The sequence below is a fragment of the Dipodomys ordii genome, unplaced genomic scaffold (genome assembly GCF_000151885.1).
Source record: "Dipodomys ordii isolate 6190 unplaced genomic scaffold, Dord_2.0 Scaffold53, whole genome shotgun sequence".
Lineage (NCBI taxonomy): Eukaryota > Metazoa > Chordata > Mammalia > Rodentia > Heteromyidae > Dipodomys > Dipodomys ordii.
The window spans coordinates 6,810,015-6,832,906 of record NW_012267269.1 but is presented as its reverse complement, the minus strand read 5'-3'; the positions used below and the strand labels follow the sequence as shown (position 1 = coordinate 6,832,906).

General features: G+C 40.4%; 2 protein-coding genes across 2 annotated transcripts; both read right to left on the bottom strand.

The window, feature by feature from the left end:
- Positions 1 to 8,037: 8,037 nt before the first annotated feature.
- Positions 8,038 to 8,776, bottom strand: LOC105989006 (interferon omega-1-like). Its single transcript, XM_013020798.1, has one exon. The coding sequence runs from the start codon at positions 8,569 to 8,571 to the stop codon at positions 8,038 to 8,040; it is 534 nt and encodes a 177-aa protein (XP_012876252.1). The 5' UTR covers positions 8,572 to 8,776.
- A 9,871-nt stretch (positions 8,777 to 18,647) lies between these two features.
- On the bottom strand, positions 18,648 to 22,775 carry Klhl9 (kelch-like family member 9). The gene has a single exon (XM_013020835.1). The coding sequence runs from the start codon at positions 22,285 to 22,287 to the stop codon at positions 20,434 to 20,436; it is 1,854 nt and encodes a 617-aa protein (XP_012876289.1). The 5' UTR covers positions 22,288 to 22,775; the 3' UTR covers positions 18,648 to 20,433.
- Between the last annotated feature and the right edge of the window lie 117 nt (positions 22,776 to 22,892).

Genomic DNA, 22,892 nt, shown 5'->3' with positions numbered 1-22,892 from the left:
AAAGGCAAGAGGCTGGAAGTTTGGAACTAGGAATACAAACCTGGCTTCCTCCCAACACTAGAAGGACACAACCTGAATTCTACAACATGGTTTAGGAATCCACATGCTCTTGGCCACTCTTTGGCAATATGTAATTGTGGTCGCACTTTAAGTGTCTCTTCAAACAGTCAACGATCCCTTGAATTTTGATAAATAACAATATCCTCAAGTTTGAATCATTGGTAAGGAAATTTAAATGCTGTTTCTGCAGCAAGAAAATTGGTTTATTTTCTCCTTAAGTTTACTTTAGTACCAATAATGTAAAATGAAGAATGTTCTCATTCACACAACTTTCTTCTTTGCTTGCATATGAACTAAATTGACTTTTTTCCCACAGCCTCTTTGTCTTGGTATCATTAGAGAATAAATTCAGGTCCTTTTAATAGGTATGGAAATGATCTTTGCAGTATACCATTGGCCCCTCAACACTCTACCAAATGATCCATTAAACCACTTTTTCCTTCCCAAGTGATAAGAATAGTCTCAAGTGCCATAGAAGCACTTGTGTGTGTAAGGGGAAGATGTCAAGCCAATAGCATTCCAGTTCTGGACATATTACTTGGAGCAGAGAACAACCAGCAAGTCAGCTGATGAGGAATCTCCACATAGAGCACTTCCAGCCAGAAATGATGAGTTTGTTCTATTACCCAATTACTGATAGTTTTTTGTTATTGTTCCTTGTTACTAAGCTAATATCACTTACAGGAAAGATGCCTTCTGTTGAAGACTCTTTCATAGATGTTGAGGCTAATATGTGAAAAGTGGTAAGGAAAAGTTATATTACCCAGCACGATGATATTTAAAGCAGAGGGTATTGGTGGAAGATTGGGGTCTGTAGTCTATAGTCAGCGCAAGAAAAACTCAAGACCCAAACTAAAAAATAATTTATGAAAGAAATAAAAATAGTGTTGAGGTTATAGATCAAATGTTGAAGTCCTTCCTCAGCAAGTGTGAGGACAGAAAAAATATGTCTAAATTGTTTTTTGGGTACTCTAAAAGAGGACATTTTGTGGATATAAATTTTACAAATTAAAAAACAAGGAAAATGTTTGGTATTCTTAAATGATATTTGGTGTTTATGTTTTTGCTATTAAATAAATAATTCTAACTAAAGTTCATTTAAAGAAAATGAGTTAGAATGATCAGATAAAAACGTAAGTAATAAATAACTAATTATCAGTGCAGTGTGTGAAAAGGACGATGTCCTTACAGATGAATATTTTTACCATATATATCCTTAATATTTTTGAAGCCAGCTGTATTTATTCAACAAAATGTGACCAACACAGTAATGAGAGTGCAATTGAGCAGTTGTACGTGTGCATGGAAGATAGGGTAGTCAGTCCTTGCAGACTCTCCTCATCATGAGAGTCTCTCATGACTTCTCTGGAAATTTCCAGGCAAAGTCACTGTATTTCATCAGTTCCAGGAAAAGAGAGAGAGAGTCTTTTGAAGTACTTCCACCAGGCTCGAGCTGGGGCTTTAGTTTGCAGAACAGATTTTGTTTCCCTTCACCTGCATCAAGCAGGTCCTGAGGTCCTCCAGTTGTTGGTGGAGTGCAGTGTGGAGTTCAGGTGGGAGTTTGGTTTTGCAAGCAGCAGAGCAGCACTCTGAGTGCAACTCGCTGAAGATCTGCTGCAGCAATATGTGGAGGACAGACACAGCCTTGTGCAACTGGCTGACATCCACCATCTGTCTGCCAGGGAAACGGAAAATCACTTCTGTTCTCCTGACACAAGACAGGGGAGATTCTCCTCATTTGCTCCAGTACTTCAAAGGCCTTCCTGCCAACCAGCAGAGAGTTCTGAGCAGATGGCAGCCCAGAAATCCAACAGGTACACAGCTGCACAGCACCATGGTGGTCAGTAGAGGGCCCAGGAGACCTATGGGGAAGTGAGGAGACTACTGACCTGACTGAGCTGGGCCTCCTGAACCCTGAAACCAAGGTTCTGTGAAGACTTCCTGTCTATACATGGCTTTTGTATAGGGAACAAATTATTTCTCTTTTATCAACATTTCTTTCTATGTTTACTTTTTTGTTTCCTTTTTCATATTCTCGGAATGACCTAATCATACTACTAATTGTGCAAATCAGAATGTGTTTTCCAAAGAACTTTCACATATGATGGATACTAATCAATTTAATAAGCGTATATACATGAAATCTATATATGAAATATATATTCATCTTTGTTGATCCCAAAGTAAGTAATGATCTTTGTTGCAGAAGCAGATTTTCACCGTGTATCCTCACCTCTGATGTTATTTCTAGATTTAAAGGTTAACTGAGGTTTTTATTTTATGGCTTTGAGTGTTTCTGCAATTGATTAAGAATTGACTAGACCATATATGGAAAATAAACTCTTTATTATTAAGAATGGCATTGATTTCCAGTTGTGTTACCATTGGATACTGATGATGACTGGTCTTTAAGCTGTAATAATCACCACCAGTCTGAATGTTCATTGTTTTCAGAAGTGTATGAACGTAGAGATTCTCATGCAAGACAATGTCATTTCCTTAGTTCCAAGTTGCTTGCAAGACATTTTTTGTACCCAATAACCCCTGCTGATGTAGAGTGACATAGCATCCTTGTTCCACACGCTGCTGGCCTCATTCTCTGAGAACAGACTGTCTACTCCTTAATGATATCTGAACTATTTGACTAGGGATATTCTTTCTTTTGGTTGCTGAAATAATCGATCTTACAAGGCACATTTTTCGTGCTCATAGAGAATGAACATGGCCCTGGTTTCCAATACTGACACAAAGTTCTACATATCAAAGAGTCAAGACACCTCACATACTTAAATTTTGCTTCAAGTATGTAAGTGGAGAAAATTTCCAATTCCTCATCAACATTATTTACGAAGAGAAATAATATAGACTTACTGAGTGCTATTTGAATGACTTACAAAATTGCAAAACAGTCTGTGGTTTATGAGAAAAACTATTAATTAAATTCTTCTTGAAATGAGAGACTAGACGTGGCACTTCACCCAAATATCAAAATATAAATGAGGAAGAATCAACGCAGCTAATTTCTCAAAACAGGAAACTAGAAACTCTCTCTGTCACAAGTGGAGAGTCCAAAAGGCCAAAGCTGATGTGCATGAAGTCAGAAAAATGACTGTTGTTGAGATATTATAAAATGAGCCATGCCTGAGTCACATTCATAGAAGCCTTTACCACAGAGCTTCTGACTTAAGCTCGAATGTCACCCTAAGAGCTATGCTTGATTATGTATGTCTCTATTTGTCAGTGATTGACCTCAGAACAGAAGATTACCCCTACATCTTTGTCTCAGAATTTTGTTTCTCATACTTTAATGGATTCCATTTTGGTTTTGCAAAATTGGAATACTCTCTCCATCATTGCAGAGTTTTTGGCCTATCTGCCCATATACTGCTGCCACAAATACCCCCACCCACAAGGAGTCACAGGGAACCTCCCCTCTGACCACAGACCACAGAGCAGCCTAGAGAGGCAAAGGCTGCAATTCTTACTCATCACTGTGCTCTCAGGAACCACGATGGGGGCTGGGACGCCAGGATGATGCACTTGAGCCTAAGAGCTCAGTTGCCTGCTGTACATGGAATCAGAGGAGGTAAAATTTGTGAGTTTTCTATGTCACCACTGATATTTCCTTTAAAAGAAAAGATATCTTTGCTTGATTTGTTGAAGAATCTGTCCTCATCGGCTTCAAGATTCACTCTTACCGGCTGTTCAATAAGAACCCTTACCGTTCACACATTTAACAGCACATTTTAATTCAGAGATTCCAAATTGCTATGTGCCCTTGATGTTCTTTGGTGGAATGGAATGCTCCCAATTCAGCATATGCCTGCTCAGTACCAAGTGCACCAACTGGGGAGAAAACGTGAGAACTTACCACCATCGTCCTCTTCACCTAAGGAAGTTAAGTCAATAAGGCTTAGCAAAATCTTGGCTGTGATTAGAAACCTTCCATAGAACCTAACTAGGCTCCACAGCCATGATCTTGTCTTCCTTGACTTGGCCAGTAGGGGACGCTGTTTCCGTGCAACTCTTTCAGCATCAGAAACTCCTCCTGTTTGTTAAAACTTTAACGTTACTCTTACATCACTATCACAGGGACATTGCCCCATCCTCAAAATATTCATCAGAACAAGAAGTTGTTCTCCTTACAGTCATTTCTAACAAATGAAGAACTTCCCATCAACTTTTAGTTGTAATTGAATTCTTTTGTTTGAATGTGACATTTCAAACAATTATCTTCTAGTAGTTGTACAGAGGAGCTCCAGTTGAGTCAGTTAATGAGGAAAACGCGTCTAGATCAGTGTTACCATCCCTTTCATAATTGTCCAAATCTTAGGAAGAAACTGAGTAGCCAGAAACCACAAAGGAAGAGAAATCAGAGATGATGGAAATTAGCTTCATGTGGAGGGGCTGAGGAGAGATTAGGACCCATGAATGGGAGAGGAAGCAGTTGTTATGATACCATAATAACGAACTCAGTCTAGGAAAAGAAAGTGGAAATTGAAAGTTCTGCCAGATAACAGAAAGAACAAGAGAATACAGCATCTGTTTAACATAAGTATAGGAGACTAGCATGTCTGCCATTTATTTCTCCAACTTGCCATTTCCTGACTGGATATAAAGCCAGACTCTTCTTCCATGGGAAGGAAGGGTGTCTATGCCTCATTCTTCTCAAAAACTCTTCCAAGAATTATTAATATGTACTTTAACTAATGTCATATATTTCAAGTAGTCACTGATATGGAAGAGCTTATAATCCTGCTACCTATTATTATGAGCATATGAGAAAATGGGTATCCTACTTAATAGTAAATATAATCACAGCTGCCCAAAATAATTGCTGTGAATTGTGCAGAGCAGTCCCTGTATGGTGGTGGGATTTCTGCGTGGTCAGAGCACTGCCCTGAGTCTGGCTGGCTGTCATTATCAGTTTTGATCACTTAGAAAGTTCATTCCTGAGTTTCCCTCAACCTTCACTCACTGTTTGCTTCCCCGTGTTTTCCTTGTACTAGCTATTATCCAATCCAGTTAAAGAGAAATTAAGGAAAGGAGAGCTCCCTAGCAGAAGAACTTCTGCTTTGTACTTGAGTGTTCTGCTCTTTAGGGTTGCTCTGAGCCCTCCCCAAAACAGAAAGGGACTCGGTGTGGATGGGTAGTAGGGAGAAGGGAGAGAATGGCAAGGGTCCTGTGGGAACTCCACCCAAGAGAGGAAGGTGCTGTGGGAATGGAGATGGGATGCTGAGGGCAGGGGAGGCAAGGTGTCAGGGCCACAGTCAGTAACTAAACCTCAAGGGATTTCTGCACATCTCTTCAGGTGTTTATTCCCAGTTAGCCTTGTTTATGCTAGCCTGCAGTTCTTCACTGCTGATATGTAGGTCATTTTTACCAAGGAGAGTGACAACACTTCAGCATCTGTACTGATATGAAACAATTCTCCCATCTTGCATTTACTCTTTTCGAGGTCACTTACTAAGAAATAGGAAACAGAACTTTTAGGATTTTCAAGAATGGCAAATTATAGTCTCATACACTGAAGAAAAGTAGTTTAGAAGCCCACAATGTTCTGCATATTATTCCAAGGAAGACATCCTGCTAAACACTAAAATGCATGGTTTCATTTAGTAGTAACAATAATGGTATAAACAGTTTGCACCCATTTACATTTTATGTAAATGGAGACTTAGAGCTCTCCTTGAGCTGTTCCACATCACACATAAATCTAAACAGAATTTCTATGTGATGAAGTGCTTTACTCCCACCTAGCCACAAGAGCATATGGCATTGTCCTCCTGTGCTTAGTTTATTTTACAAAGATAATGTCTCTAAGTCCATCCATGTTGCTATAAACATCAGCATTGACTCGTTTGTTCTTGAGCAATGTTCCATTGTGTGTGTGTTTATGTGTGTGTGTGTGTGAGTGTGTATAAAACACGTTTTTAATAAGAATTTAGTCTTATAGACATCACCACTGATGTCATAGCTTGGCTGTGTGAACAGTGCACACATAGATAGGTAGCTACTTTTTTGAAAAGGAAAACATTTTATTTCCCTAGTTACATGCCCTATTAGTGCAGTAGCAATATCATATGGTTGTTCTATTTTCAATATTTTAAGAACTCTACATAGAGTTTTCTGGAATAGCTTCTCTAATTTACATTCCCACCAAGAGAACATAAAATCATGTATTCTGTGTATTTTTGACAGGATTTGTAACTTTTTATCTTTGGTAATGAACATTCTGAGTAGAATGAGAGGATATCTCCTTTTGGGTTATTCATTCCTAACAATAAGCAATATTGAACGTTTTCATACCTATTATTTCCTTTGTACCTATTCCTTTGTGAAATGTGTATCAGATACTTGGTCATTTTGAAAACTGGATTATTTTATTGGTGTTGACTTCTTATCAAATAAATACTTTTCAAATATTTTCTACCATCATGGAAAATATCTATTAATTTTGTTATCATAATTTTCACTATACAAAAACTTATTTTAGACATATTGTCATATTTTTGTCCATTTGCTAATCTTTGGGAGCCTTACACAAAAATTGTTGTCAGAAAAAAAATTTCCAGCTCAACCAAGATAAAATGAACCTTGCCACACTGAGGAATATCCAGGGTCTATATGCTCCACTGAAATTACAAATGGAATTCAAAGCAGTGCAGCAGGTTCAGCGTCTTCCATTTCTTTCAAGTTCCAACCTTTCACTGGAAATTTCGAAGGGTAATGATGAGAGTATTGGATTTGAAGATATTCTTTTGGGGGGGGGTCCTGTCGTGGGGCCTGAACTCTGGGCCTGGATGCTGTCCCTCAGCTCTTCAGCTCAAGGCTAGCGCTCTACCACTTGAGCCACAGCACCACTTCCGGCTTTTTTCTTTTTGCTTATGTGGTGCTGAGGAATTGAACCCAGGGCCTCAGGCATGCAAGGCAAGCGTTCTACCACTGAGCCACTTTCCCAGCCCTGAAGATATTCTTAATGATCCATCACAAAGTGAGCTAATGGGTGAGCCCCACTTGATGGTGGAATATAAACTCTGTTTACTGTAATGCACTGTGCTGTTCACAACTGAGGGGCTATGTTTTGTTAGAGTTGTCTATTGTAATTTGATGTATACAACATTAAAAGTACTCATACATGAAAAAAAGGAGATCACAATGCCATCCCTGACAGCATTCAGAAGGCTGAGAGCTGTGCCCAGGAAAGGCCAAACAGTAGAGGCAGACAGAGGTAGAAATTACTGCCCTACCTGTGTTTAAGCTAGATGCATTTGGGCACTAAAAGCTTAACACCTTGGAGATAAGGTGAGAGGCTGTGCTGGGATGTTTATTGCTTCCCCCTGCTTCCTAAGATAATGAAGTCAATTCTCACTTGTGTGCAAATTACCTCCCATGTTAATGGTTATAACCCTAACCTTTGCATGTATCTGCAGTCCCCTCCCACTGTACTACACTCTGTAAGAATGCTTTTTATTGGGATCCCAGGATCCAAGAGCAGGAATCACTTTGGGTCCCCTGGCATTCCAAAACCTCAACTTTTTGCCCAGGTGTCCTGTCATTGTACTTGCCTCAGTGGTGATGGACTGTGACAATTTTGGTGATAGGAATTAAGCGAATAGAGTAAATGTTTTATTGAACTGAATAAATAAATAACAAAGATAAACAAGTTATTATATGTCAAATAAATAAGTACAGCAGAAAGAAAAATTAGGATAAATAAATAAATGAACAAATAATAGCAGGGCAATTATCTCTGAGGAATGATGCTTCAAGGATGAATTCTTTTTAGAGATGACTACTTCTAAAATACATGTACTTCATATTGTTGAAGTATTGCTGCATAACTTTCAACAATATGTTCCTCATGCCAAAGGAAGAGCCTTTCAAAATAACCAATGTTATATGTTATGGCAGAACAGTCCAGAAGAATCACATCAAGATGAAACCCATTTTTGTTCATCTTGCTTGAGAGTTTCTTCATGAAGAGTAGGCTCTTGTGATCTCTTGTCTAACAATTTCCCAGGCACAGTCACTGTACTGTTTCTCTTCCAGGTAGAGAAAGATTCTTTTGAAATACCTCCTCAAGGCCAGTGCTGGACCCTCAGTTTTCAGCACCGACTTTTCCTCTCTGGTCACCTGGACTAAACAGGTGCTCAGGTTCTGCAGTTGCAGAAGGAGTTCAGTGCGGAGTTCACGAAGGAGGGCAGGGTTCCAGGCGGCTGTGGCTTGTTCTGTGTTGAAGAGACTGAAGATGGGCTGCAGCAGCATCTGGAGGACAGACGCAGCCTGGGTCTTCTGCATCTGGCTGAGCTTCACCATCTCCCTGGGGAACTGGAAGTCCCTTCTGTCCTTCAGACACAAGACAGGGGAGATTCTCTTCATTTGCTCCAGTACTTCAAAGGTCTTCCTGCTAAGCAGGAGAGAGTTCTGAGGCAGGTGACAGCCCAGAGGTGCAACAGGTCCAAAGCTGCACAGCACCATAGCAGTCAGTAGAGGGCGCAGGAGAGCCATGAGGACGTGAGGAGGCTTCTGGCCTGGCTGAGCTGGGGTCTCAATCAACCTTGGACCCTGGGGTTTGTGAAGATTTTCTGGCTCTGATCAATTTTTATAGAGAAAACCCAATTTTCATTTTCTCTACATTTCATTTTCTCTGCATTTTCACTTCCTTTTTTTGTTTCTATTGACATGTTTGCCATGTGGCCTGAAATTTAAAACACTAAGACATGGATTTTCCAAGTGAACTGTAACTGTGCAACCCAAATGCTACCCCTAATCTATTGAGAAGCATCTGGTGGCCTGAAGTCCGGAATGTGCACATGGATGTATGTAAAGACTCACCTACCCTCCCGTGCATGCATACACTTTTCTTAACGTGTGTGTCACCAATGCTCTTGCTTGCAGGAACAAATCTTTATCCTTGACCCTGACATCCATCCTTCCTTTATTTTTAACATGAGAACCATTGATACTAAGGGTTGAATCATTGTTTCAGGATTCACTGTATCATCCAAGTAAAGAAACTCTTTAGAAGTAAGAACAGACTATGGTTAGCTATTTTCTTCCCCAAGGAGATTGCTGACTATACTGGCTTCAGAACTTTGGTGCTGGTATTTTTCTCCTTCTAGAACACATTTATGCAAGTCGCTGTGACTGTGTGTTAATGAGGTCTCCTTTTCTCCATTCCCATTCATTCACGAGGTAGTTGTTATGTGTAGAAGGCCTCTCTGCTCTGGAGTCTCTAGACTCTCTAAGTCTACTAGCCATGGTCACTGGCCTCCCTCTCTGATGGTAATCTGCCCACTGCCTTATCTTTAGGACTTGTTTTGCTAGAGGTGATATTATCCTGCTAGTCCAAATAATAGATCTTAGAAGATCATCGCCCTTGCCCCGTGAAATCATATGAAGGTTCTTTGTTTTCAATAGTTAACACATTCCCATGTATCTAAGTGTTGAGTCCTCATTGCTAATAGCATACATTTGTTTTGCCTATATGGGTGTACTGAAATTTTCAAATGTGTCCTTGTGTTATCTTTATGGACAATACTTTTGTTTTAATTTCAATATTATTTTTGATCAGTAGTCTAATTCAATACTGAGTTTCGACATTTCTGAGATAGGAATTCATGACTCAGTGATGGTATGTTCTTCAATGGCAGTTACTTACACAGGAGCTAGTGACCTACATTCTACTAGTATTTTTCTTTTACTTTGCCTAATTCTTTTTTTTAATTTTTTTTATTGTGAGAATACCGTACAGAGGAGTTACAATTACATGGGCAAGATAACAAGTACATTTCTTATCAAGCATTGTTGCCTCCTCCTTTGTTTCTCCTTCTCATCCCTTCCCATACTCCCTCTCTCCTCCCACCTGATCCGCCCCCCCCCCACCAAAGTTGTAAAGTTCGTTTTTCTACATAATGGCTTGTACATCTCATTGTTGCAATGGGTCCACCCGTATCCCTAGTTAAACGATTTATTTTTTCCCTTCCCCTCCACAAATTATACCAACATCAAATACAGTGAAAGCAGGGGTTATACTGTGGGGGAGGGACATACAAAAAGCAACATAGAAATCATCTTATAAATATGTTAGAAACAATTGCATGAGAGGAAAAAAAAACAAAAACATTTGAATACTTACCTTGGGGTTCATTCCCCTAACATCAACTTATCTGGCCTTTTCTGCTTGGCTCAGACATATACTAGTTATGGCAAATAAGGGAAACCATGGGACCTATGTTTCTTTGGGCCTGGCTTACTTCACTTAATATAATTTTTTCCAAGTCTTTCCATTTCCTAACAAATGGGGCAATGTCATTCTTTCTGATGGAGGCATAGAATTCCATTGTGTATATATACCACATTTTCTTGACCAATTCATCTACTGAAGGACATCTGGGTTGGTTCCATAAATAATGCTACAATAAACATAGTTGTGCTGGTAGCTTTTTAGTCTGCCTAATTCTTAAAATACTACAAAGAAGTATTTTGCAGGGAGAAATAATTCTAAATTTTCAGTTTAACTTTTTCACCTTTTTTGGTGTGATGATAGTTTAATGGTCAGAGGTCATCTACTTGTCCTTTTATTATGCTGTAATTCATGATAAAATAACATAAGTAGGTGGAAGGAAATGAAAGCCAAAGGGTTTTTTCTAAAATTTTCTCTGTTTACTTTTTCCCCTATTTTCTACTTTCATAGAAACAAGCCTTCCTTGTGGTTTGTGGCTTAAAAAAAAAATTGGAATTTCAATTGTCATGAAAATGAAGTGAGCTTTGTTGTCGCAATGGAAAGTATAAGCCAAAAAAATTCAATGCAGGGTGGCTGGGAAGGTGGCTCAGTGGTAGAGTGCTTGCCTTGCATGCCTGAGGCCCTGGGTTCGATTCCTCAGCACCACATAAGCAAAAAGAAAAAAGCCAGAAGTGGCACTGTGGCTCAAGTGGTAGAGCACTAGTCTTGAGCTGAAGAGCTGAGGGACAGCTCCCAGGCCCACAGTTCAGGCCCCACGACTGGACCCCCCAAAAAAATTCAATGCAGAAAAGTTAAGGACTGTGGGCTACAGTGACAAGACCACAAGAAATGCAGAATTGCACAAAGATGGGGAAATGGCTGCTTCTGTGACATGTTACAAGAAGGGGCACATTTGGTTCAACAGAGTTAAGATGTAAGGTCAACAGGGGAGGTATAAGCAGGTAGAACAGACTGGTTTTATGGTAAACTAAATCAGAAGAAATGCCTTTTGATTACCACATAGGACTATAAGTAAAAGGAAGATATTTTGCTTCACTTGAAAATTATTGTATGTGGGGGGTGGGGGAGTAGGGGAAGGTAAGGTATTATACTTTCTTAGAAAGCACCAGGATTTGAGCTCAAACTCTATCAGAAAAATTGTAAAATTTGAGTAATGTCTTCAATGAAATATATTCAAACATCTTCATTAAATTATCAACTGCAGAATTTTGGAAGTCTACTTCTTTTACTATTGTTTTTATATATTTTTTTAAAAGCACTGGACAAATTTCCTTCTGTGCCTGTCCCAGCTCCACGTGGATGCTAACTTGTTTCCTTTTGTTCCCTACTGATTCCCTGGAAGTCTCTCTTTCTCCCACTTGCTGATCTCATTCTCAAACATGGCTTCTTTTTATCTTTTCACTCAATAGTAGAGTTGTTTGTGCCAAGAAGGTTTGTATGACCAAGGTATATAACACTACGTGTGTTTATGGAAGAAGTGAAGTGGTTGTCAAGTAGATTCTAGCTTGAGTTCAAATCTCAACTCAATTGCTACAGGTGGGTATTGTGGTTCCATTTTTTCCCCTGTAGTTTGGAACCAAAAATATGGTGCTTTTTACCCAGATTTATCTTTTTTATTATTTGTTTATTAGGCTTATGGAAATATGGTTTTGGTTTTGCAAATGTGATATGATCTGAAATGAAATTCAGCGATTGCTGGCATGTTGACCTGCTGGCTTCTGTGCACAAATACAAATGAAGCACATGCACAGGGTCATGTGGAGCTTCTCCTCTCCTCTGGCCACACACCGCACAGTCATGACTGTAATGTTCTAGAGCTGCCATGGGCAACACTGAGCATTCTGGGGCTTTGATGGCTGCCTGTGTGGTTGGGATGGTGTTCTACCAGTAGAACAAGTGGGGCTTATGATGACCCTCTACTCTTCTCCATTACTGTTTCTGTTGAAATACAGTACATACGTTTTGAGTTTAGATGTCTCTTTGATTTTTAAAGACTCTATCATGACTCTTTACTGGATTCTATTAAGAGTTTCTGTTCAAAGATGAAATTTTAATTTTATATGACTGTATGACCCTTTACTGATTCTGTAAAAGATAAAAAAAATGTTTTGGATACGTATGTCTCTGATTTTTTTAAGGTTCTATCATAACTGGCTTCATGGTCAACTCTAATGTGCTATAGCAATAGCTCTTATGTTACTCATATTAATGATTCTAAAGTATTTGTATAGATTTGATGTTGTTTTGTGGCCCCTAATCCTCAGGAATGGTTCCAGTTTCTAGGAAAGCCTAATTAGGTGCCAAAGGAACTAGTTGGAATTAAACAATGAGAACTGACCCACTTAGATATTCTCTTCAACTATGTTAAGTAAATGAATTCTCATGACTGCTTAGCTGCCATCAGAATAGAAGATCTTCTAAAACCCAAATGACTGCCTGTTCTGCTGGGAAGGCCCTGGTCCATTTCTTGCTTAACTACTACAATACTCTCCCTGTAACCTTTTGTGCAAGAATTGTAGTCACAGTGTTTGTTTTCTTGTTGTTGTTATTGTTGTCTTGTTTTCTTTTACTGATAGGGCCTCACACTTGCTTTTCTTCTTCAGATGGTGCTCTCCTACTTGAGGCATGCCTCCAACCATGCTTTTGCCAGTTAATTTTGGGTTTTTTTTTGTTTTTTTGGTTGGTCATGGGGCTTGAACTCTGGGCCCGGGCACTATCCCTGAGATCTTCAGCTCAAGGCGAGCTGTCTACAACTTGAGCCACAGCACAACTTCCGTCAGTTATTTTTGATGATGGAGTCTCACAGACTTTTCTTCCTGGGCTGGCTTCAAATTGTGATCCCCAGACCACAGGCTTCTATGTAGGTAAGATTATAGGTGTGAGCCCCAAGTGCCTTTCTAGTGTTTGTCTTTTTAAGAAGCTGAATAGAATTATGAACAGAATTTTAGAGATTCCCTGGGTTTTATTGGCATCACCAATATTATTTTTCAGCACCGTGAGGAACTGAATGACCTTAGAGTTAAATGTAAATTTACGACAGATACTAGAATAACCCTAACCTTTCCAAGAACTCTGTGAGCTTGAAGGCTGCTGTCTGGTATGAGTACCACCTGTGCTGGGCATTGTGGTTGTGGGCTTTGTCAGTGTAATGACTCTAGGACTTCAGAATCTTCCTCCGTCTCCTTTCCTTCTGATTGGAAATAGCTCTTATGCTACTTGACAGTTGATACAGTGTTCCATTCCTTAGAAAAACCCAAGCTCCAGAAGTTGCCCTAGGCAGGTCTAGTCTCCTTGTGTGTTTTTCAGCTGCTCTTGAATTTTCCACCCTCTTCTGGTTTCTAGATTTGCACTTTAAAATTTCTGAGTCTCCTGATGTCATCTCTACATAATGGAATCAGAATGTGGAATCATTGGCTGTTGATCTTGTGTGTGTGGCTTTCTATTTATGTCGTCTTGATCTATGTTGGCCAACAGGTGGTGATCTTTCTCTGTAAAACTTTTACATTCAGTCAAATGGTGTGGGAATCCTAGAGCTCTGTGGGAGGTGACGGGGTGCAGGAAGTATGAGTGCATGGAAAAGGGCTGAGGCCAGGTAAAAACGGCTATTTGTTGAGTGCTTATGTCTGAAGAATGACAGAGTTGTGAGCATGTCTGGCCCTCTGCAGTAGTCCTGTCAAAAGGCAGGAGTGCTTTGTGACACTACTCACTGCTTACTGTTGTGCTGTTATCTCACCCCTTAGAATGTGCCTTATTGAGCTGATCTCAAAATTACCTCAAGATTCTGGACAGTCTGCTCCTATGGAGGGGGAGGATAGGAAAGACATCTCAGCTTTATTCATCTCTTGGTTAGAGTCATTCCCCGTCCCATGGCAATATTATCAGATACTCTCAAGTGTCACTGTATGGGCATTTCTTCCTCCATTGCCAAGTTATCTGCTGGATGGAGCTGGAAAATAAATTCTGCTTTCTGTCTCCTTTCAGTGACAGCTTACTCTTGCATCATCATAACAGAAATATTAACTCATTTCCAAAAATAGTCATCAGAAGAAAAAAAACAATCCCCTTATCTACGAGTTTATGATGAAGCAGGAACTTTCGAGTTTTGCTTTTTTGGTTTGTGGTCTATACTCTCAAATAAAAATCACTGACCAGGGACACCAGAAAAGAGAAACCAGCTGTATGGTTTTGTGGGGAACATTAATAAGGATTGAATGGGGAGAACTCTAGATATTGTACAAGTAAGGAAAGATGGTTATTGTAATTTCAAAAGGAAAAATGAGAAAAAATCCAATATTATCTAAAAAGTAAAGATGATAATATACAGTTAGCAGAAGAACCAAGAAAATGATACAGTCCATCTCACTTGCCTATGACTGAATTTTCTTCTAGATTTTTCTCTACAAGCTGCCATTTCTGTACTGAATATACTCATAGTCACCTTCCATGTGAAATGTGTTTGTTCTTTAGTCTTATACAGATCTCCTTTTAGACTTGTTTTTAAAACTTTAATACTTGTGGGTGTTTGGCTAGTGTTCTACCATTCAAGCCATGCTTCCAGATATCATAGTTAGAACAATGGGGGGTTTCAGGCAACTAATGGGAAGTATAGGGCAATATTATTATGGTATGTATTCTCAGTTAAGCATAGAAATTAGCAATATGATCACCAAAAAGTATTCTCTGCAGTCTAAAAAGAATCTCCATTCTTAGATGGGAGTTTTGTGTATCTTCTTGAAAATCTAGCTGTGAGGTTGGTGGCTGCCCCATTGTACTACTCACCAAGGCAAGGGCTTTTATGAAGTTTTTGTAGCCTTTCAACACTGCATAACTGTCTTTGGTTTTCTTTAGGAAACACTTGCAATGAAAATGAGGAAGAGAAGCCCGGAGCCGGTGGCTCACGCCTGTAATCCTAGCTACTCAGGAGGCTGAGATCTGAGGATCATGGTTCAAAGCCAGCCTGGGCAGGAAAAGTCAGTGAAACTCTTGTCTCCAATAAACCACTAGAAAACCAGAAGTGGTGTTGTGGCTCAAGCAGTAGAGCGCTCACCTTGAGATGAAGAGCACGGGTACAGCGCCCAGGCCCAGAGTTCAAGCTCCATGACCGAAAGAAAAAAAAGAAAGAAAGAAAATGGGGAGAGAACTTATAAATGATGCTCTGCTAAACACAGAAAAATTATTGATCTTTGCTTTCTATTTATGTTCTGCTGTCTAGGAAAAGCATTGAGCTGAAACCAGAGCAGGACATAAAGTAACTGTCTGTGAACTGGCAGCAAGGAGAAGGGAGAGAATGACCAGGGTCTCATAGGAATCCCACCCGAGAGAGGAAGACATGAGGTTTTGAGGATGTGTGCTGGGTGCTGAGGCCAGGTGCCAGAGCCAGAGATAGTAACTCCACTTTATGGATTTCCTGCATGTTCAGTCCATTTATATGTTCATTCCTATTTCCAGATTGTGTTCAACTTCTATTTCTTCACAGAATATAAATAGAGCACTTCTTTAAAACCAGTGATGACTATTTGTGTGTGTGTGCCCAGCCTGGTGCTTGAACTCAGGGCTTAGGCACTGTCCCTGAATGTTTTTGCTTAAGGCTAGTGCTCTGCCACTTAAGCCACAGGTCCACTTCCAGCTTTTTGGTGGATAATCAGACATAAGAGGATCACAGACTTTCTTGCCTGGGCAGATCTCAGCCTCCGGAGTAGCTAGTCTTACAGGCATGAGCACTCTGAAAGAATGACGATTGTTTTTTTTTGGGGGGGGTCAGTCTTGGGTCTTGAACTCTGGGCTTAGGCGCTGTCCCTGTGCTTTTTAGCTCAAGGCGAGTGCTCTACTGCTTGAGCCACAGCACCACTTCCAGTTTTCTAGTGGTTTATTGGAGATAAGAGTCTCATGGTCTTTCCTGCCCAGGCTGGCTTTGAATCATGATCCTCGGATCTCAGCCTCTTGAGTAGCTAGGATTACAGGCGTGAGACATCGGCACCCAGCTTAAGAAAGACGATTTTTAACCCAGTCTGCAGTTAATAGATTCTGATGACACACATTTACTTTAAAAAATGTGTCCAAACAATGGGCAACATCAGGATATACCTAAAGAGAAGTAAAGGAAGAAGATATTTTCAGAGGTGGAAAGTACTTTGGTAAAAATTGTCTGGAAATAGACTGATTGGTAATCACTGCTGAATGAGGTTATAACCCAAGCCTCCTGCTTACAGCCCAAGCAAATCCCAGCAGACAAAGTCAGAAGGGAATTCTGGCCTGGTTCAAAGGGATATTCATATAGCTCTAAAGGGGAAGGATGGCACACAACTACATAGGCTTCTTACAGCTTGGAGCTGACGTTTTAGAGACTTCTTGTTCTTTCCTTCATCCCAGTGCACTGCCTGAACACACAGCACTTCCTCTGGGGAGTCTCAAAAGAGACACAGGGCTCCATCTCCCATTAGAAGGATTGCAGCTCATTCAAGCCCAATCAGGGGCAGCTGTGACTGGCGCTGTGGCTTACCTTGAAGAGAAAACTTAGTGGTCAACAAATAAGAACTTCACCAAAGACAGAATATTGATTATTTGGGATTTTAAAAAGTTTCAATAGTGACATAGTTTTTAAACTAAAATAGATCTTTGCCACCTATGTTTCTGATAAAGCCTGATATCCAGCATTCACAAGGAGCTCAAGAAACTAACTCCTCAAAGAACCAATAACCCAATTAATAAATGGGCAAAGAGCTAAATAGAGACTTGTCAGAAGATGCAAAAATGGCCAATAAACACAGGAAGAAATGCTCATCATCCCTGGCCATAAAGAAATGCAAAGGAAAACAATGAGATTCCATCTCACCCCACTTTATGGCAGGTAGGAAAGGATTGGGCTTCCAATGTCTTGTCCATACCTTCAAGGATGCAACTTTAACTATGTTTTATCTCTTTAAAAAACCTATTCCACATCATACTCCAGTTGAATTAGTTTTTCTTAATGCACATGTATTTGATAATTAGGATAAACACCTTGCATATTTATTTTTTCTTATCTACAGATAAAAAATGATAGTTATCTGTGCTGTTTAAAGTTAAATTTTTACCATTTAGCTTTTAGCTTAGGATCTGGCATATTTGAAACCTATTTAACAAATGTTCATAAAATGTGTGCATATGATATTGTAAGAACTCAGTGTTTTGGATTTTTGATAATCCCCACCTCCAGTCCTAAATCTCAGACCTTCATTTACATCGGCAGAATGCTGTCTGCCTGGCCCTGACTGCAGCTGAGGAATATCCCAGCCCCTAATGAGCTTCTGTGCTTGTGAAACTACCACCTGCATGTGGTTGTGGTATATATAAACTTTGCCCCATTTGAGGTAGCCCAGGATTAGGCAGACATTGGCCGGCCAAATAAAACTCCCTTTTGTCACCTACCGTGCCTCTGTGGATTTCTCGACTTTGAAGGGATTACAATATGCCCAATATTCTTAATGTAATGATCCTTAAAATACCTTCAGGTATAGTTACACTTACTTTTATTTTTTACTACTCTCTATAACAGACTTAACTCATTTTTAGATCAGAAAATCTAAAAAATATTACCTTTTGAAAACTTTTTGTCAGGAAAGCTAAAATAAATATTAACAATACTTCATGTGCTTATATATAATTATTTTTCTAGTTTGAATGTTGTTTAAAAACATGACAGCCTGGGGCTGGGAAGATGGCTCAGTGGTAGAGTGCTTTCCTTGTATACATGAGGCCCTGGGTTCAATTCCTCAGCACCACATAAACAGAAAAAACCGGAAGTGACACTGTGGCTCAAGTGGTAGAGCACTAGCCTTGAAGAGCTGACGGACAGCGCCCAGGCCCAGAGTTCAGGCCCCACAACCCACCAAAAAAAAAAAAATCTCTTTCCAATCATTTCAAAATCAGTTAAAATTTCTATTGGTTTAAGGAAAGAGCTCTAGCTTAATTAGTAGTATTGCCATAGCATTGAACTGTGTATGACAATCAAAAACTGTCAACTGCAGAAGCTGGGAAGTAAAGGAGTGGTGTGGCATATATGTACAGTGAGATACAACACTTAGTTAACCTGGTTAAATAGAACTTAATTATAAAGCAACATGGTCAAATATACTATAAGAGAAAAATGTAAAGAATAACCCATACAAAATAGAGGACAACCAGGGCAATATGATCTCGGCTTGTTAGAATCAGTTCTGAAAAGTAATACTGCACTTAAAATATAGCGATATTTTCACCAAAATGGTCAAGATGAAAAAATAAGATAAATTAATCAAATGGCTATCCTCCATTTTTGTAAAACTAGAACACACTGAGGGGAAAAATGAATGCAAACAAATGCCAATTAAATTATATTTATTATATAAAGAAACCCTATAACTTCGTATGAAAAACAAAGCAATTCCAATAGGCAAAGGACATGAACATTTGACTAAAGAGGAAACACAGCTACTAAAAATACATAGTCAATATCATTAATAATCCAAAGAAATGATTTGGGGTACTTGCTTATTCAATACACAAAGTTAACAGCAAATTCTTTATCTATCTTGTAAAGGTACTCAAAAAAGTGCTACTTTCAATTAAAAAAACAAAAACAAAAAGCGTCATTAACAAAAACATAGAAAGTATGACATTTCTGCCAATGCAGAAATCATAAAAAGCACTAAAATAAACCAACACTTGTGTGGGCAGTAAGGTTCAGATTTCCTGGAATCCAACGCCTTTTGCCTTGGCTCCTGAGTTATACTGTGGAAGTGTCAATAGAGGAAGTTGTTCCTGAACTAAACTCTTAACAATCTCCTAAGCAGAGGCATATATATACTGGTAAGGCCCTGCTAAAATTTCCTGATGCTACTCTCAACCATCAGGTTCACCTCTGTAGTACTGCCTGTAAGTCAAAAGTGTTATGAATTTGTTTAGCTGGCTTCTTAGTGAATATGAGGTTGGTTCTGTCCTTGAGACACAGCTCAGAGGATATTTTTTTCTGATCTGATGCATAAAAGAGTGTATCTTCTACTTGCTCAGATCATAGCCTCAGGCAGGTCACACAGCTAAACCGTAATGGGCTACAGTGGCACTAAAGCAATCACTCCAGAGTGAGTAGACTGTCAAGAGTAGACTGGGGACTGAATTTAAAATCTTACAGCTTTGTTCAGAATATTTCTTTCCTTTTTTCATATAACAAAGTTTACAGAAAAGGTAGAAAAAAACAGTAAAGTTAATGAGTAAAAGCAATTCTCTGAAACCTGAACTTTGCTAAATAACCTGTATAAAAACAACTTTATAGGAAAACACTATCCAAGCAGAAATGTCATTTGTCAAAGTAAATTTGTCAAATGACAAAAACAGACATCTATTTTATGTTGTAGCCCTTAGCTATCTAAATTTTATGACTATAAGGACAGTCTCTGCTACTGAATTCTAAAAATAGAAATAGCTGCTCTGTGAAAGAAAAAAATGAATTTCAGAACAATCTCATTACAGTTAAGTGGTAATTGAAAAATTTACGTGAATGCATACATGTATTTACATGTGTGCATGTGTACTGTCTATACACATTTTCTCTTTTCTCTCTCTTTACAGAAAGAGATACCAAATTATGATTTAGGACTATTTCTCCTAGTTTTATTATTTCTCCTGTTTGCCAACAAAATTTCACTATGTTCCAAGTGCAACTACACAAACTTAACAGTTAACAGACATGTCAAAAACCATATGCAAAGACGGAGGTAGCTAATAATACTTAACAACATTGTTTGCTATAGAAGAGACCAGGTGGCCCTTTGATATTCTCCAGCCAGAAGAAAATTTCAACTGTGAAGTACAATGGACATAATTACACAATCACTACAGTCACATATTGTACACAGTCACATAGTATTGTTATTCCATACCACAAGGACATCTAACTTTCTACATATTATTTTTCACTTGTTAAAAGTGCTGTATATGTTAGAACACATTTTCAGAATGTTAATCGTTTGATAAACATCCTCAGCTCCTAAACCAAACAAGACAAATAACCTAAGTTAAACTTTTGGTCTAATAACTATACCAATCACAAGAAGATACAATTGAAGAACTACAAAATGCATTCATGATGCACTGCAAAGGTTTTATACCTAAGAATGATCTGAAGGTGCTGAAAGAGGCGATTCTCTAGAAGGTGACCCAGGGTTTTCTTCAGGAGGAAAAACAGTAAGGGTGCAAGCTCGAATGCCACCAAGTGACTCTGGCAGATCAAAAACTTTATGCCACTCATCTTTTTCTGGGTCATATTTCTGGACAATTTCTACCATGCAACGATTATTCCAAGAATATCCACCAACAACATAAATTTTATTTTCAAAGACAGCAACTCCAACATCACTTTGACCCCTTAACATGGCAGCAATTGGTGTCCACTGGTCAAGGGTTGGTGAATAATATTCACAGCTTAGAACATCATCGTAATCACTTGTCCCTCTGAAGTGATTGCCACCAATGACATAGAGCTTGTCTCCAACTGTACACATGCAATGCAGACCTCTGACTGTAGTCATTGGAGCCTTCTGTGTCCATTTATCTGTATCTGGATCAAAACACATTAGTTCATTTTGGAAAGTGTCATGGGTAATTCCTCCTGAAATATACATTAAGCCTCCATACACGGTTCCAGCATGGCCATAGTGGGGTTCACTCATTTTTGCAACATAGCTCCATTCATTCATTCTCGGGTTGTAACATTCTACTGTAGCCAGTTCTCCAGCTGCACTGCGCCCACCAACTGCATACAAATGTCCTTTGAGAGCACTCAAGTGGAAAAATGTGCGTTTTTCATTTAATGATGCCACCTGCATCCATTTATTATATCGAGGATCAAATCTGAAAACTGTATCAACGGCAGTTTTTCCTTTTGTATCATAATTACTCTGACCACCAACTACATAAAGGAAATTTCCAATGACGGCAATGCCGTGCTGGTAACGAGGAGCATCCATGGGGGCTAAAGATTTCCACTCTTGTGCCCTTTCATCATACATCCTTAACTCTTTACTGACAACTAACTGCTGCCTCAAAACTCCTCCTAATGTAACCAAGTGGGTGGAGTCAGATCGGATGGCAGTTCTGTCTGACTGCATCACTGGCTGCATGTATGGCATCATTTGGTAATTGCTGGCTTCCAAAAGCAAATTCACACAAGTATTGTCTGTTCTCATGAAATCTACCGTCTGCACGTAATTGATGAGGTCTTGTGGTGTCATCAGTGGAAATCGAATATTTTTCATCAATTTTGCAGCAAAATCCATCCGCGGGTCTTCCAATCTCAACCAGCGGCAGGCAGCCTTGAAGAGTTCAAGTTCAGTACAGTGCTTAAGGCTATTACTGGAGAGCACAAAGGCCAGCCTTTCAAAAGGGAGCTTCAGAAACTCCCCGGTACTCAATAAAGCCGGGAAGTTCTTCAGGATGAAATTATTAACATACTTGTCCACTTCTATAAGATTGTAGGTGTTAGCAATTCGCCCAACCTCAACACAGTTATCCAAAGAGACGCCTGAGATGAGGAATACTTTGCAGAAGTCCAGAACGGGCAAAATCTGCAGAAAGCTGGCAGCTTCCAGCGTGTCCTGAAGATTGTCCATATTGAGAGAAAGCTTTGCAGTGTAAATAAAATCAATGATTTTCTTCAGACCGACCTTGTTCACCCCGTGGAGCTTAATACACATTAGATCTTGCTCTTTCATGCCCCCGGTGAACATCGCCTTGAAGTAATCACTGGCAGACGCCATCATGGCTCTGTGCACCGGGAAGATCTCGTCCCCGTCACCCGGTACCAGGGTCACATCACACAGCAAACCTTCTATTCTAAGCTGATCAAAGCCTTGCAACACCACCGAGCTGTGCGTGTTGCTGGTAAAAAACCGGGTGGTCCCGGCCTTGCAAGGCTGCAAGTGGGCCGAGACGCCCATTTCCCCGCTACCGAGAGACACTTTCATGTGCAGGCCGGGCTCCTGCGGGGACCTCGCGGAACAACGTTCCTCGCGGAAACCGGAGGCTCGAAGGCAGCGGCCGCCTCTCCAGCAACCCCGGTCAGCACCGGTCAGTCATCGGCTGCAAGGCCGCCGGGGAGCGCGGGCCTCAGACGCGCCGCTGAGGCGGGTGGATCATCCCCCAAGGGCTGTTAAATGCGCGGGTTCAGCTCACCGCGGGCCCGAGGCCGCTCCTGCAGCAGTTCCGCTCCGCGCCGGGGCCGGGCCGCGGGCGGGGGGGTGCGCCACGTACCGCGGCTCCGAGGCCTCGCCCGCTGACGAGCCCCGGAACCTCAGCGAAAGGCTCGCCGCCCCCTCCGCTGTCGCCGCAGCGTCGTGCTGGCCACCAGGCTATCTTTGAGCGAGACCTGGAACACCGGGCCTGGGCCTGAGGCGGGACCAGGGCCTGGAACTCGAGGCCTAGCCCGGGACGCCGAACAGGTCCTTCCGGATCTAGTCCCAGGATCCCTCGGGCTAGGAGCGGCCGCTCAGCTACTGCGCCTGCGCGGCTGCACACGCTGCTGGGAGGGGCGTGTGAGAGGTAGGGGCGTGTGAGAGGTGGGGGCGTGTGA

Excerpts from the sequence above, each read along its gene's own strand:
- LOC105989006 (XM_013020798.1), bottom strand. The coding sequence starts at position 8,571 with ATGGCTCTCCTGCGCCCTCTACTGACTGCTATGGTGCTGTGCAGCTTT.
- Klhl9 (XM_013020835.1), bottom strand. The coding sequence starts at position 22,287 with ATGAAAGTGTCTCTCGGTAGCGGGGAAATGGGCGTCTCGGCCCACTTG.